At 38.7% G+C, this 17,845-nt stretch overlaps 1 protein-coding gene across 1 annotated transcript in view; it reads right to left on the bottom strand.

The window, feature by feature from the left end:
- Positions 1 to 5,840, bottom strand: part of Slc17a6 (solute carrier family 17 member 6) — a 41,073-nt gene extending 35,233 nt beyond the window's left edge. Inside the window, exons 1-3 of the mRNA XM_015476410.2 lie at positions 4,673 to 5,840; positions 1,756 to 2,008; positions 93 to 211 (exon numbers count right to left, since the gene is read on the bottom strand). Coding sequence (XP_015331896.1) covers positions 93 to 211; positions 1,756 to 2,008; positions 4,673 to 4,758 — 458 coding nt within the window. The 5' untranslated portion in view covers positions 4,759 to 5,840. The remainder of the gene's footprint in view (positions 1 to 92; positions 212 to 1,755; positions 2,009 to 4,672) is intronic.
- Between the last annotated feature and the right edge of the window lie 12,005 nt (positions 5,841 to 17,845).

Genomic DNA, 17,845 nt, shown 5'->3' with positions numbered 1-17,845 from the left:
CCCCCCCCCCGGGAGTTCCTAAACCCCACTGGGTTATCTTCGAATGTTACAAACACCAAGCCCCTGAACTACAGCCCAGCCAGGTGTATTACCTGTTGGCTGCCAGCCGAGACGCGATGTATCCGCCCGGAATCTGGGTGATAATGTAGCCCCAAAAGAAGGAACCATGGATCATTCCCACGGTTTCTGGGTCCCAGTTGAATTTGGCTTTCTAGAAAGGTAGAGCGGGGAAAGGGGAGGGGAGGGAAAGAGTAGAGTTAGTGTGGAAAATTCACTTTCAGGGATTTGCAGGCCAAACTAGCCCTCAACTCTGCGGGACATTTCCTTTAGTCTGAAGGTGTCGCGACTTAATTTTCGTTTCCTTACAAAATTGCTTCGTCTAATTAAAGAAGGTGCTCATTAACGAAATATATCTCCATGAAAACAGTGAAGCTGGGCTCCCTAGCTTTGCTTCCCCTCCCTGTCAGGCAGGTGGGAATGCTTCAGTGAGTGGGGAATCTCTATTGTCCCGGTAAATTGGAAATTCAGACTCCCATTGAAAAGTCTGGTTCGCGAGCGATAGACACTCCTGGCAAGGGTATTTTTGTCCCTGGCTGTGCACCAATGAGGGTGCAGTAATGACTTTGGAGAATGGAACACAACCCTCTTGATCCAAATAGGGAAACTAAGTAAAAGGAAAGGATAAGACTTCAAGGGTTAAGAGAAAGGGTGTCTCTCCCAAATCGGAAGGGTTCCCGCAGGAAGGTCTTAGAGCCATTTGCCCTTGAGATTTTTTGTTTTGTTTTGGGGGCAGGGGATCAGTGGAGAGGAAGCTATTATTAAAGGGTGTGGATGAGAGATATATCTGAAGGTCCAGGCCTAACTCCACCCAGCCCCAGAAGGTGAATCTCAAAGGATACTGAGGTGACATATCTGCATTAGCGCTGTAAAGAGAGCAGCTATCATGTCCAGAAAACTGGGGACCTTTTTTCTCCCTTTTAATGAAATTTTGAAACCAAACGGGTTTTGTAGGGGTTTCTGGACTCCCCAGACCCCAGTAATGTTCCTGCTTTCCACCCACAGAGCATTCCTCAATTTCTCCTCCCAATCTTTTTGCAACCCGGTTATGGTCAGGCTACATAAGTCCCGAACGAAAGGAATTAGGGGGACTTCTGTGACCTTGGACTGACCCTCCCATCTCTAGGCGTCTCCACCTAAGACACACATTATAAGACTACGGAGTGGTCGCCCTGTGGATCCAGGACTCGCTGTGCTGCAGATCCTTTCCAAATCAGGGAGGTCGACCTTCCTAAAGGGCCCCTACCAAACCTGCGGATATGCACACAGCTGATTTGATTTGTTTTGTTTCATTTTGATTATTAAAAATGTTTGGGCGGGATCTGGAGGAAGTCGGGGGAAATTATAACTAATATGCTACTCTCTCCCTCCAAGGAAAAGGAAAATACTTCTATTTACACTTAGCAGGCATTGTAAGTCACCAACTCGTATAAAGCCACTCTTCACAAAAATCTAGTGAGCTGGACGCTATTTTCTACTTTGCAGACGAAAAAGGAAAGGCCCAGATAAAGATACGAAGAGATAAAGACATAGGGAACATTATTGCGGTCCATTCTACAATGGCAGGACTTGAAAGGGGCTTAGAAAGCATCCCTGCCTTCCTCTTTCGGTGAGGGGATAACAGGATTCAGTTGATGTGGTTCTGAGAGGCCACAAGGCCAGCGAGCGGGGAGCCTGGGGGACCCCGCTGTCGCCCACCTCCTTGATGACTTTGCCCCCGCGGTGGATGGTGCTGTTGTTGACCATGTCCACAATGGCCACGCCCAAGTTGCAGCGAATGCCAAAGGAGATGCAGAAGCCCAGGCCGCTCATGATCGCGATGATGTAGCGGCGCGGCAGGCCAAAGCACGTGCAGTCGCACAGCGGCGCCTTCTTCTCAGGCACCTCCAGAGGCTTCCCATCCTCGGTCAGCTCGATGGTCTCCCCGGTCTCCTGTTTCTTCTCCAGCACCCTGCGCGTCAGAGTAGTGGGAAGCAAGGACGCCGCGTTAGGCACCCAGGATGCAGGCCCAGTCGCATTTTCCAGGACCCTTTGGGACTGGGATCAGGGGTACTGACATCGTTCCTCCCTGGAGCTTCAGGGCCTTCTGAGTTCTCTAACATTTTATCAGTCCCCCTCCCCGCGGCCGCGTTGCTTGAATTTTAATACCTTCGGGCCTAAAACAGAGACTCCCCATGCTCTCGGGATCCCCCCCTTCAGTTCCTCCATTCAGGCATAGGTCATTGGAACCAGACTTTATTTGGGGTCTGCAGCTTGTGGGAAGGGGCTAGCAGAGCCGCGTGTCCCGGTCACCTCTGAGGACTTCTCCCCACCCGCCCCCATCTCCCGGTTCCGCAGTGCTTTACGCTAGCAAGTGCGGGTCTTACTCAATCACCCAACCTCCCGCGGGCTCCCTGGCTGCGGACCCGCACGGCCACAACCTCGAAACCCGCTCCCTCTCAGCCAAGTTGAAGCTTTCTGGGTTGAGCACGCCTGGATCCCGCCCCTCAGCTGAGCCCACCCTCACACCCTACCCAGGCAGAGGCCCGCAGCCAAGCCAACAAGGGCCGGAATCCTCTCTGCGAGTGTCAAGCACTTTACTTCCCTCTCCTCCAGCTCCAGGGTGCCAGTTAAATACTTACTTCTCTGTTAAGCATCTTTGTTTTATTTTATTTTTATTCGAGTTGGAAACAAAGGCCTCCGTACATATGGCTGACACCTTAGCTTTCTACTGCTAGAACATGAATAATTAATTATTCACAATCTTGCGTCATTACTATCTCGGTTACAAACACCGAAAAATATCAGGGGCCCATTTCCAAAGACGTAAAATGTACAAAGGCGCCCCCAGAACCACTGTCCCACACCAAGGTGAAAGATCTTACTTTTTTTAAAAAAAAATAGTATTTCATAAGATTTCGCCTGTTTGATTCAATTCCTTTCGGGCTTTCGCCCTTGGGGGAAGCGGGAAAAGAAAGGGAAGAGAAAGCCGAGTGATGGAATGGATTTACTAAAAGATGGTACTATTGTTCTAATCCAACATGTCCATGAAATTTATATTTTAAAAAAACGAGTGTGAAAAGTAACAGCATTGTTATCTCCCTGAGATAATTTTCGATATTTAAAAATCAAGTCTTTTCGTTTACAATTGGAAAATATTCTCCCAATTTACCACGGAATTAAATTTTAATCTGGGATCTTTTAAATAACACATGCACATTTGTGTTATTTTCACTCACGCCAGTGAACCCAATGAAAATTTTAAATCAATTCCAAGAATGCATACTTGGTATAAAGCTGCCCCCAGATCTGAGGTTACCAGAACAGAATATCAGACTTTCAAATTCTATAGACTATCACCTGGATAATAGGTCATAAAGGTATTTACAGGTAGGTTAAAGCTGATCCATCAAGTCTGATTCCAATGTTAAGAAACGTTCAATTTATTTATTCGAGGGGAAAATTAATCAATGTGATATTTTATATGTTCATAAATGCAAATCTGAACTCAGCATCTAAACTCCCCACCTGATGGCAGTTGGGCTGGGAAAGAGCAGTCCTTTTTAGGGGAGCTGCGGGACTGCAGGGCCCTTGCGGTATGTGCTGCCGCATAGGTGCATGATGGTGTGTACAGGAAGCCCACCAGAACCGAAGAGATTTCCAAAACTGGGAGGAGCATGGGTCATTTTCTTGACATCTCCTATATTTTACAAATGCTTCAGATTTCCCAAATGTGAAAAATTAGTGCTTAGAATCGTTTATCCTTCTGTGTCTGCTCTCTCTTGTTGATTTTGCTCATATTATTAACAAAAAGATGCATTCATATAACATATCTGAAAAGATTTAAGTTGTGCAATTTACAGCATCATTAGTACAGTGGCTACAAGGGGTATTAAATTTTTTTAAAAAAACAATTCTAGTACTTTCAAAGTAAATTCACTGATTATTATTATTGTTGCTCATGCAAACACTAGGGCATTTACCATGAAAGAAATAGACATATAGAAGAGGGTAAATGATTAAAAATACATATACATTATTGCTGGTTCAGAGAGAAGAACTACTTTAGTTATCCATTATTGATACATTTTTATTCCTTTCCATTCAATACAAAAGGAAGATCCCATGGGGAATTTCTACTATGGTCTCGAAGCTGAGACCTTAATTTCTTTTTGCCACTAGTCTTCGGAATTTCTTGGTTAATTTTTTAGAGTGTTGTACTTTGATATTCATTTGTCTGTATCAAAGGAATCTAATTTGAGGTATTTATAAGCACCAAAAGGAAAGCTCTTTGAACAGGAACTAGTCATTTCTCACATGCAAATGGGATAAGTACTGGGTTGTAAAGGATGAAAATTTGCAGATACCAACACAAATCAATCTCTCTCTCTCTCTCTCTCTCTCTCTCTCTCTCTCTCTCTCTCACACACACACACACACACACACACACACACACAGGTTCATTTAGTGTAACATTCTTGCATTAATAAGCAGGTTTCCAAAGCAGCCTTGTTCCAGCAATGAGCAACAAAAAGATTTTCTGATCATACTACGGTCTCTAAGCATCCAAGGTTTATGGAAATTGCCCTGCAGATTTTTTTTCCATGGCGAGCCCCGCGGGTTTGCTTTCTCTTACCTGTAGATCTGGCCAAGGGATTTTCCAGCAAAATTCTTTAGTTCCTCTTTTCCTGGGGCCAAAATCCTTTGTTTTACCGACTCCATTCTTGCAAAGACTGGTGTTCGGTTTTGCCAGGTTTAAACAGCGATTACTATGAAAGGCGAGGGTTGCGCATATTGTCTTAATCGCTTAAGGTAGTTGTGGGCTTTTTCTTCTCAGCGGAATGGTATTGGTGTGCCTCCAGCAAGAGTGCGAGTGAGAGAGGGGAGGGAGGGTGAGAATGAGAATACAACAGAATAGCCGCATGCAACCCACGGGTTTCCTAATAGGAGAGTTGGTAGACACAATCAGAAAGTCTCATTGGAAGAGAAGGATCCGGTGGCAAAGGGCGCAAGCAGTGCCATGGTATTTGGGCGGGTGCAGATGAGTCCTTGTCCTGGAAATCAGTTCACTGAAAAACAATGTACATTCCCAGTTTTGAAAGCTTATTGCAGTCAAGTCGGCTGGCTTTTAAACAGAGGGGCTGTAAATGTCGCAGAACCCCTGTTTAAGGGCAAAATCAAAAGAATACTACTTTTTAAAATGGTGTCTTTGCCGTAAGGAGCCCAGCACTTTGAAAACTCATGGGAGCATCTCAGGTCTCAGGTGAGCAATGCCGCTAGTTTTTCCTCCCTTCCCTTGGTCTCCTCCCATCACGCCGGCGTAACTCGGCTCTGCGGTAGTGTCGAATTAAGATGGAGAAGGTCTGCTGCTCTTTGAGGACGTGAGTAAATAATACAAACAATTCTGATTTGGGCAGCGTCAGGGAAGAATTTTTCAGAACAGCTGACAGCGCCCGTCTGGGCGGTTCTGGACAGAATGGTTCAGCACCACGGACAGAGTTTCAGAAAAGGGGCCGCTTCTTTTTGGCTACCCGGGTTATCAACTTTCTAGGGGAGCTGGGCGGATCGCCTTGACCAAGGGCCATTCTGAGGCTCTTCAGGAACGGATGCTATGGAAACCAAGGGAAAATGTCATCATCTCCAGAGTTTGCAGGAAGAATGTTGTATTTGGTTCTGCAAGGGAAGAAGACTTTATTTTAAAAATGACAAATTACTTCCAGTGCTACGTTTTGCCCAGCACGATGATGATGCCAGCTCTGACAGTATTGCAGGGAAAGAAGATTGCAAGATATTTCACTTAGGTTTGCGATATTCCTGAGCACCTGGATTTCTTAAAACATAAAATATCTGTGTACAAAATGCATAATTATATCGTCTGTGTGTTTGATTTAATCCCTGAAAAGAAAAGTAAGGTAGTGTGGTAGATAGAAATTGAGAGACAGAAATAAGGGGGAGGGGGCAGAGAAAGGGAAAGGAGGCAAAAAAAAAAAAAAAAAAAAAAAAAANTATATGTATATGTATATATATAATTTGAAAATGTTTTAAGATTTATTTTAATATACTTAAATTCTGTTGAAATCTTTCCCCGCTTTGAGCTGCTTTCTCTTAAAGCAAACTTTTGGAGAGGTATCCGTGTAAAATTTTTTAAGATTTTCATCTATAAGTATAGCATCAATGAATTTATTTCATTAAGCAAAGCAAGAAAACTGTACAAAATTAATATGAATTATTAATGCCTTTCACATGAATCACAAACCCACAAACCTCTTAGATGCAATTCAGGCGAATGCTTATAAAACAGCTTGGCCTTGAACCACATTCTCAAGGTCAAAACATTAAATGTTATTTAAGCCAAGAGGGGGAGTAGATTTTAGTTAGAGACCATGGTCCTAAATCTTCAACTACATGAACCTAAACATAGAATCATGTAAGAATATTCCCTGAATAGTGTAAATGATATAGTGGATAGATTTGATGAACAGATAATTGGAAAAATTCACAAGTTTTCAAAAACACTCTCTATTATTAAATTTGATAGTTGCCAAATTATATTCCACTATGAATTATGGTAAGAAAGAATACTAGAAACATAGTTTCTTTTAAATTTTGATAAACATACATTAAATTATACATCTCCAATAAAACAGTGAATGAATATTTCAATGAATCCTAGAATGCCTTAAAATATTATCTACTTCCAAAGAATATCAGGTATGAGAAAAAAAACTCATTACACTTGCCCCTTACAAACAAAATCTCAAGTTACTCAGGACTTGCCTCAACCAGGTGCTTTAAAATATATCCATGGTAAGTCTTTAATAACTCATCCAATAAATTTATTTCATTTATAAATATATATGATTTTGAAATTCTGAAAATTTACACAAAATGAAAGCTATGACAAATGTTTGTAAAGCTGGTATTCCTGTCTAAATTTCAACCTCAGTGACTAGAAATCTGAACCACCAGAAAACTTGAGGGCCACATCTATCTACCTCTATCTATCTATCTATCTATCTATCTATCTATCTATCTATCTATCTATCTCTATATCTCAAAAAGACCAAACAAAATAAATCCAGCATTAAAATATTATTTCTATAGTAAAATACTTACATTATTTTCATCTACACTGAAATAAATATTATCTGGCCTTCTCCTTCATTCTCTTGATAGCAGTTTGAGTGCCTGAACCAAAATAATTGCTAATATTGATTTATCCATTCTAAGAATATTCATTGAGTGCCAAGAACTACACTAGGTCTGGGAATACCCCCATGAGAGACTGTACAAGCTACATGGGAGACAGACAAATATGGTTACAAATAATTATAGGTAAAATGAGGCAAGTTAAATACTCAGCTTATGTGTGGAAGTAAACACAAAAGATCTGAGAAGGCAATGTTCTCTTGTCTGTCTTAATATTTTAAAAGAAATTTAGACCTACGAAGATGATGGCAGCCCTGTGGAATCGGGCAGGCAGGAGGGGTGGTAGCAGTTGAAAAGCATCCCATCCAGAGGAGGAACTTTTAGCAAAGTCATAAACAAGGGGAAAATGTATGTAGAGAATTATAAGAATTGTTGTTGGACCACCTGAAGCTTAACAATGTCATGGGGTTATTTTTAAATAATAGCTTCTCCCAATATGTGAGATGTATACCCACATACCATTCACTAACCCAACAGATTTTCTTCATAAATGGTCCCAAATTTCAAACACTAAACATGGACTTTTGTGACCCTGATAAATTAATTGGATTTATCTTTAGGCAAAGACATGTTAGCAATTATACATATGGTATTAATTTGGGTGGATAAAAAAGAAATTACTTTCTCTAGACACTCTCCTTTATCTCAAATACTTTATATTCAATTTTAACAGTGCTTCAAATCCCATGATTAGTCCAACCTTTCCTCCGGGAGAACTGTCCCTCCTCCCAAGAAGGTTTCATTGAGTATAACAAACCTGAATAGAATATTACAGTTTATGAATGGCTTTTATTTTCATTCTGACATCACTTATTCCTCATAATTTTTAAACTAAATTTTCTTAAAAAAGGTTTTTAGCTGTCAATGAACCTTTATTTTATTTATTTATATGCAGTGCTGAGAATTGAATCTAGTGCCTCGCACATGCTAAGCAAGTGCTCTGCCACTGAGCCACAACCTCAGACCTAAAATGGTTTTCTTCCCATTTTAAGGAGGAGGAAAGTGAGATTTAAGAATTGCTGGAAGTCACACACCTGATTATAAGCATGAGTGGCAGCCATTTCTCACAGTTTAAGGTGTTATTGAAACAGAGATTCTGACTCAATAGGTATAGGGTAGGGCTCAATATTCAGCATTTTCATAAGTTTCCAGGACTTCTAGCCCCCTTGGACCACATTTTTATTGGCAACAATGGAGTCTTATAGTAGGTGATCTCTATTATACATTCCATTTGTAAAATTCTATAAATTTTTCATTATTCCCTCATGAAAACTTCTTTTCCTTTGTTTCTTCCACACTAATATTTTTAATAATATTTGAACTGGATTGTTATTAATAAATTGAAATAAAAAACAAAAATATATACCTGTTTCCTTTGAAAGTTCTCTTATATAAAGAGTAAACTTATTACTGTGCATATTTTACTATTAGTAGATGTTGAGCTTTATATAAAAATTTTAAATGATAATATGGATATTTTTAAATAATTACATGAAATATAAACCAACTGCAATGAAAAATGTCTACGTTTATTTACATCCCTGGGTAAAGAAATACTTTCCAGAGATTGAAATGTCTTGCAAATGTCGCCCTCTGGTGGAAAAATATATTAATATTTTAGAAACAATTGTACTCCTTAATTGTGTTATTTAAATTACTTTTCTCATATTTGTTAAATTCAAATATATACCTAAAATATGAAGTCATTTTGGAAGCAATTTACTGTAATTAGTATTAAATTTAGAAATAAGTCGATTGCCTGATAATCCTTCAGTTAACCCAAAAGATACCACTATAAGAACACTTCATTTTATCAAGGTATAGGATTGGTATGATAATAGCATAGGGAAAGATGGTTAGTTTCTAACCCCATAGTTATATTTTGATGATTTTTAAAATAGTTTAAAATATTAATATAGATTGATGTTTTCCTCCCAATCACCAAATGTATACATATATATCTCTATATAAAATTAATATTAATTAAAGGTATATAAATATATTTTAAAGGCATACATAAGGTTATCCATAAATCACTTACAGGGTAGGGTGTTTTACAAAAATTTTAATTTAAAATTACCTTAACATAACTAATTTTGAGGTTATCCTGAATGCAGCACTTTCTGTTTTATCTCAACAAATATTCACTCAGTAGGTATTTCACCTACTATGGGCTAGTCCCCCTGTTGAGAGTGAACATTCCCAAAAGGAAAACGACTTTTAAAATCTTTTTACAGTATGGCTTTATTTGACTTTGTATTCCTAAGTAAATGTTCACTTTAATAATTGCACAAATCTTTCAGGTTTAGGCTATACAAATAAGCTCTAGGATTCATCTGTGACTTTTTTCTTATCAAAGGTTTTTAAGTAGACAATTTTTAGTTCAGTTTTATTTGATTTTACTTTGCAGTGTTATCCTCAGAGACATTTCGAAGAAATTATCATTGTACAGTTTCTTAAGAGCCAGAAATAGAATAACTTAGTTTATCTTAAGAACCACCTGTGTACATAACCTAATACTCTGCACTGCTATATTTATTGCCCCAGTATTGAATGTCTTTCATTTTCTTTGTTATCTGTCTGGTTAAAAAAAAAAAACAGAAGCAGGAAATTTTAATAAGTGTACAGTGTTTCCTTCAGTATATGTTTTAACTATTGAAAATACACATATATATATATGTTAAATATATCTTTTTTGTGAGCATCTACCCTGTATTTACAATTTATAATTAGGAAGAATTATATATCTTATTTCAGCCCTTTCTGTACTCAAGAGAAGAATAACTTTATTCATCGTGCAACATTATGCCTTGTGAAAATCCAAGTTTTAAAGTGACTGGAAACAACTGCTAGAAATAATAATAGTAATACTTTTCTAATGCCAGAAAATGAAATTCTACATTTGAATTCCATACTCTACATCTGGATTGATGTAGTAAATTACAGAAGGACTTTGAAATAATTGGTTTCTTTAAACTCTCAAAAAACATTTTCCTAAAGTAAAAGGCTTGTTGTATAAGGGAAGGCTGGGGGAGATTTTAAGATTAGAAAAGCAGGGCAACTTATAAGGAAATAAAATACATCCTTCAAATATGAAGGAGACAAATGTAGAGATTATCATGACTTGTGGCTCTTTAAAGATAACCAAATAGATTGAACAATAAATAATATGTGATCTTTTTCCTCCCTATCACCAAATGTATGTTTATCTCTATACATAAAATTAATATTAATTAAATGTATATAAATATATTTTAGAGGCATATAAAAGGTTATCCATAAATCACTTACAGGGCAGGTTGTATGGAATCTTACCTATTCGTAATGTTTCTCTCTCTGGGTTCCATACAGATCCTATTTTGCTTTGACCATCTGGGTTACAAACTCTCTTCCTTTGGGTACCATATGCTTGTCATACAGAGTGTGGAATGCAATCTTCCTTGAATGAAGGTATATAATACTATTGAAAGTTCCTACTTCGTTGTCAACACCCTGAGATTTTGTTTAACTTCACATTGTTTTCTAAATTACTTAAGCTATCACAGGCAGAGGAGGGGGGCATTTCTACTTGTAGGATATTTAGATGGGTATTCTTCAAAGCTGTGATTGTGTGGACCACTGAATTGGCTGCCCTGCTGAAGGACTGAAGAGGTCATTGAAGAATGGCTCTTTGGAGGACACTGTATTGGAGATAGCACTCTTTTAAATGTGCATTAAATCCCATTCTTGGATAAGAGAACATTAAAGCACAAAGGAATGCAGATAAGATCTCAGATTTGAAAATATTCATTAAATATTTTCAGTTTATTGATTAATTGCTTGATTAAGGGTAACTGAAGAGAAAATGGCCAAGAAAAGAGATGGACTGAAAAATCTAATAGAGCCAGGAAATGGGGGAAAGTCACATTGTTTTCCCCTTTTGTTCTCCCCTTAAGTGACTTTATCTGATCCCCAAACTCTAATTCCAACCTTAAGGCTGATGAGTCCCAAACTTTTTGTATATTCAGCCCATACCTGTCCTCTAGACACCAGACTTAGATATGTCAACCTTCTTGACATTTCCACCTAAAGGTCCAGCCTAACACATTCAAAACAGAACTCTTAATTCTCACCTCAACCACAACCTGTTTATCCCTTAGTCTTCAGTCTCATTAAATAGTTTTATCATCCACAAGTTTGGAGAGGCCAGAAACTTAGAAGTTCTTCTTGATATACCTTTATCTATCATTTTCTATTTTCTAACCATCAAAAGTATTTCTTAAGTCCATTTCTATTGATGTCATTGTGCCCCAAGCCATCATCATCTCTTACAAGGACTATGTCAAGAGTGTCTCAACTCACCTACGGTGGACAAAGCTTCCTTGAAATTACTTCAATATCCAAATGGAGGTAGGTTATGATAGAAAGGCATCCATTATATGTTCATCACTGACTCAGGGATATCACAAACTCTAATGGATTCCCAGACCCCGTAGAAATAAAATTTGGATCTTCTACTACTTTGACTGATTTCTGATGTGATTTTCTCATCAACACATAAATAGTTAGAGTTAAGACTACCTCTTGAAATACTAGTATTGGAAAACACATCAAGGTCACTCAGTTCAACTACTACATGGAACCAAAGGGAAACTAAGATGCAAAGAAGTTAAATGGCTTGCATGTATTCACCTGATTAATTAATTATATATATATATAATGCTTCTTTCCCAAGTCCACTTAAGATACCTCATATGCAATCTAATAGACTATAGGCATAATACTCCTCCAAACCTCTTTCATGACTCTAATTTCTATAAGCTAAGCTTTTCATAAAAATCAAGTAGCAGAAAGTTCACAGGGATACCTTGATTAGTACTGGAGGACATGCACTAAAGTATGGATTAAGTGTGGAACATATTCTCTAATAGTCAACTCTTGCAGAGAGTTGATATCCTTTGGTTAAAGTGAAGCCATTCTACTGCTCAAACATCACTATAGTTAAGTGCCCTCATGGGTCAAGATTTCCTTTAGAAAACATCTCTGGTCCCACACTACACTGAACAAATATGTGGTGAGGGCCTCAGTTTTCTGCTATAGAAAAAAGCTATGGTCATTTTAGCTTGAGCATGTTCAAATCATCATTATCTCAGGCATAAATATAGAACATCCACTGAATATCTAATACTAAACAGATAAATCCTGCAAGATAAACTTATCACAAAACTTACAAATGTGCAAGTAAATGAATTAACTTTCTGCTTGAAGAGGAAAACTATGAGCTGATTAAATATTAGAAAACTATTAGCTGATTCACAGTGAGAAGTTTTATTTTGACAGATTATTTTATGCCATTTTCCACAAATTTGTTTATGGCACAAATAATGATCCTACTAGGTCCCAACTTACGCATGTATATAATAGTTCAGCAATAATGCTTATGACATAGAGTTGTTGAAGAAGTAGCTGAGATAATTCATGTAAAGGTCTTAGCATATTTCTCAATACACATTAATACCCTATCTTAAAAGGGTTAATTTTATATTAAAATCACTCAGTTAATGACAATAAAATATTGTCATCAGTACATAGAAGTTTGAGGTGAGGAACGGAACTGTATCCAATTCATGCTACAAATGTCTAGGCATAGAAACAAGCTCTACTCAAAGTCAAGATAGTGCAAGACATTTATCACCAATTCAGCAATTTTGGGGTGATGAAATTGAATAAGATATCATCTTTGCTTTTGGTGTCCTTCCATCTAGAAGAAGGGTTATGAATTCCTAAGTAGAGGTCTTTCTCCTAAGAGAGAGTTTTCTTAAGTAGATTGGATATTGACCATACAGTCAATGAATTAACAAACATTGGTCACAACAGGCTTTTCACTGGGGCTTCATCCCTCTGAAAAGGTGGTGGTCTCCTAATACCAGAGCACCAGGACCCACCATGGTGTGAGTGATGCTTCCTTTGCCCACTCTTTCATACTCATGTCCTTTTGTTGACTTTGTGTTAGGAATTGTGACACCAGAAAAATTAGAAGCTCAAGTCCAAAGACAATTGGGATTTGGAAGATTCACAGGTATGTGGCTTGTGAGGCAAATGAGATATTTTTACTTGATCAAGTAATTTGATATTTTGGCTTGCAATGAAATACTCTGATAGCTACAAATCATTGTTATTATTGAAATCCCTAGAGGAAAACTGTGTTATTTGTGAGTCTCAAACACCCTAACCTCAACCCCTTTTTATCTTTAATGGAATTGATAAAATAAATTTTCTTGGAAACTCAATTATCTCTTGATAGCATATTAGAGTGTATAAACTGGCAATGCAGGAGCTCTTACATGTGAGGAACACAGAACATGGGATGGAAACCCAAAATGATTCTGCCTGGGGAAGCAGGGGTGGAGAGAGGGAGTGTTAGGCTATGGAAAGAGGTGACGTTTGAGCAGGAGATTTAGGAATAAGTACACATCCCCAAGCAGATGGGATGGGAAAAGGAATAACTGGAATGTACAAAATATGAAGAAGCATAAGCATGTGTTATATGCAGGGGATAGAGATTGGCACAGTCGGTAACCCTTGCAGGACCAGTGTGACTGAGTGTGTAGCAGGTACTGTGCCAGGCAATGGCCACTGGCTGTGAGGAGCAGAGAGGACTTGGAAAGGCAGGCTGGACCCAGGAAGTTGGCTGGAAGGTCTGTGTATCATTGCTTTGGAGTGGCCATTTATTTCTACAGACAGTGTGGAGATCACTGTAGTTTTCAAGCACAGGAATATGGTGATGGAATCCATGCAGGAAAAAAAAAAAAGATGTACACAGAATTGTAGAAGACATTCGGTAGACCAGGCTGGAGGAGTTGGGGGACAGCAGAGAGTAGTGATATGTCATTTGAAGGAGCCCCATTGACATATCTGGCCCTATTTCCTGGTACTCACAGATCTATTTCCCCAGCTTCTCAACTATTCTTGTCATCACTTGATTTGCAAGGAATTAAAAGAAAAACACCCCAAAATCTAAATTGGACTTTTCCTAGAGCTGAAATTACTTTAGCAGAGATAATGGCTCCTCTTAGTTTGCAGGGTCTCATCTTCTCTTCCAAAGGATAAAAATAGAAAAGAGATTAATATCCTAGGGATAAATCTGAAAAAGGATTCCCATTCCCTCCCTGTAGGGTGACAAATTTAAAGGGCCCTGGGATCTAAAATCTTCCTGAGTAACGCTCTCAGCCCTCTGGCTTGCTGCACTATTTATTTATTTATTTATTTATTTATTTATTTATTATTATTTGTTTTTTAGTTGAGCCAAGAAGACATAGCCACATGCTCTTTTATATGACAGGTCATCCTTACTCAGTAGGTTCACTCTGTTGTCCTAACAGATGCACTCCTAATCATTTCTAATATTACTTCAGTTTAACTGAGGGTAGAGATGGAGAAAGAGAGAAAGAGAGAAGAAGGGGAACCTAGATTAGTTTTCGCTTCAAAATCAACTCAGTCTCTAATGAAGATGTCTGTTCTATTAGTGTCATCCCCTGGACATTCCTGGAACAGCAACATTTTCTTCCCACTCCTGGGAATGTTCTTCTGCCTAGAATTACAGCCCATGTGTGCTGCTGCCTGCTTTGCTAGATCCTGCCCACTAGAGGCTCAGCCAGTATCACCACCCAGGAGCCCCTGACTGGAGGCTCTAAGGGAGCTTTTAGGCTTATGTTGGTTGGGTGAGCTAACTAATGCTATCTAGAAATAATGAAACTTTGCTGCTATGACTCATCTGAAAATCTCCCCCAAGCCCTCTTAGCACTGGATCCATGAATATTAATATGAGGTGGAGGCAGGAGTTGGGGCATCTGGGGCTCTGGACCATTCAGTCTCAGTAGTTGTGTAAATGAGAAAACCCTAGCACACATCAAGGTTGGGTGGGAGGCCGTGGGGGGATGGCAGCTCTGGTTCCTTGGTGCCACAGACAATAAGGCACATATCAGCATCCTTTAAGTCTCCTTTCCATCTTTTCTGAAATTGCTGATGAAAGCACGAAGCACAAGTTGTAATTGTTGTCTCAGAAAGATGTTTTTATTTTAAAAGAAGCCCGATCTCCTCTGAGATATTACTATTATTTTATAACACTGGACTGAAGGACTATAGTTACTGGAAGATTGGCCATGACTTTACCAGATATTGTAGCTAGGAGATGGGTAGATACATGGGTCTTCAGTCAACCATTATCTCTGTTTTTATAGATATTTAGAATTTCCCATATGAAAATTAGCACCAAAGCTTATGGGTAAGATGCACATGATTCAGAGGGCCAGGAGATTTTAAGTGGTGGCCCCAGGGGTTTCCAGACCCACAACTATCTAAAGGGCTCCCTGTGTCCATTCTGGGATCCATGTCCAAAGGACACATCTGATTGTACCCCTACTCTTCTCTAGGGCAGGGCCAAGGACATGGAACTCTGCCTTCTCATTTTCCTCTTTCTACTACAGGCTTTGCCCTCTGCACTTCCACTGCACCAACCATGTTTATAGTTTTTCACCCCATCATCCTCCCTCCTACCTCAGGGCCCTGGTTTGTGCTGTTTCCTCTTCCGGAATGTTCTTCTGCCCACTTTCAGTCACACTCAAGCAACTCCATCTTCTTCCATTTATACTTCCTATTTACTCCCCCCAGTATGGTAGTAAGAAGAATGGCCTCCAAAGATGTCCACATCCCAATCCCCTGAACCTATGAGTATGTTATCTAGCATGACAAAAAGGGGCTTTGCAGATGTGATAAGATCTTGAGATAAGGAGACATCTTGAGTCACCTGGGTGGGCCCCATGTTATCACAGAGTCTTTATAAGAATAAGGCAGGAGAGGAGAGGGATAGCTGGGTAGTATGCTGTTTTTAAGTCCTTTTGGGGATTGCTAACTTCAAATGGTTACCATTTGACCCTATCCCTCTCCTCTCCTTAGACTATACTATATACCCAAAGGACTTAAAAACAGCATACTTCAGGGACACAGCCACATCAATGTTTATAGCAGCACAATTCACAATAGCTAAATTGTGGAACCAACCCAGATGCCCTTCAGTAGATGAATGAATTAAAAAAATGTGGCATATATACACAATGGAACATTACTCATTGATAAAAGAGAACAAAATCATGGCATTTGCAGGTAAATGGATGGCATTGGAGAAGATAATACTGGGTGAAATTAGCCAATCCCCAAAAAACAAATGCCAAATATTCTCTCTGATATAAGGATGCTGACTCATAGTGGGGTAGGGAGGGGGAGCATGGGAGGAATAGATGAATTCTAGATAGGGAATAGGAGTGGGAGGGAAAGCGAGTGGGCAGGGGATTAGCAAGGATGGTGGAATGTGATAGACATCATTATCCAAAGTACATGTATGAAGACATGAATTAGGTGTCAACATACTTTATATACAAACAGAGATATGAAAAATTGTTGTATATATGTGTAATAAGAATTCTAATGCATTCTGCTGTCATTTATTTTTTTTTAAATCAATTAAAAAATAAAAAAAAAGAATAAGGCAGGAGAGTCAGTCATCAGGGATGTGACAATGGAATCAAAGGTCCCATCAGCAGGATTTACAGCTTTGGAGATGGAAGGAGACCATGAGCCCATTGGGTTATTGAGTAGATCAAGTGAAATGATCAGGTTCCCAGACAGAGGAGCCACTTAGACTACACATTTCTTCGACTACCCCATTCTCCATGTTCCTGGAAAAAGAGGGAAGGACTGAAAGAGTTTGTTCTTACTGGGCCCTGAACTGTAGCCTAGGAGGGGCCTCCAGCCCCATTAATGTCCCTCCTCTGAATTAGAACCATGTCTCTCCAAGGCCTCTGTTATCTGAGTTTATTATCTAGTTTTACAACAATTAGTTTATAAAAGCATTTAAAGAACTTATGCCCAAACCCATTATCAGAATATGTAATAACGAACGAGAAAAAATTCCCTTTGTGTGCTTTTGAACTTTGTGTGTTTGGTATTTTATTAAAACATTTTAAATGCTTTCTTACTTTAGTCAGTGGCTCTGTGTGTAGGACTTTATCTGTTTAAACTGTTAATAGTTCAGTTTTATTTTTCTAGGGTTCCCCCAACTTACATGCATACTAATATTTTTATTTTGCATCTAATTGAATTATAGTTGTTTTCAAAACTACCACTACTATTTTGTAACTTTGTTTTCTACTTAACTGTACATTGTGGACATACTCACAGGATAGTGGTACATAAAGATATTACTTATCCATTTTTAGAACTACATCCATTTAAAAGCATGCCTGTGCCACAAATTGGCTAACCGATCCCCTATTGATGGACATTTACATTGTTTTTACATTTGTAGAGTTATAAATTATGCTGAAATGACCCTGGTCTAAAAATATATTTATATTCTCACATTTGTATGTTTGTACCCATAGAATAAACTTCTAGACACAGAGTTGCTGAGTAGAGAGAATAAACATTTAAAGTGTTGGTAGAGTCTAAAGTTCCCTTTAAAATACCAAAAAAATATAGTGTTTTCCAAAGGATAAGAAAATCAAACATAAAAACATTGTTTAATTCTAGTGAGTTGTTCTGGTCTTCTGGAGGCAGCCTGGAA

This window comes from Marmota marmota, unplaced genomic scaffold (genome assembly GCF_001458135.2).
Source record: "Marmota marmota marmota unplaced genomic scaffold, marMar, whole genome shotgun sequence".
Classification (NCBI taxonomy): domain Eukaryota; kingdom Metazoa; phylum Chordata; class Mammalia; order Rodentia; family Sciuridae; genus Marmota; species Marmota marmota.
The sequence above is the reverse complement of the archived record's forward strand: the minus strand, read 5'-3'. Positions and strand labels throughout refer to the sequence as shown.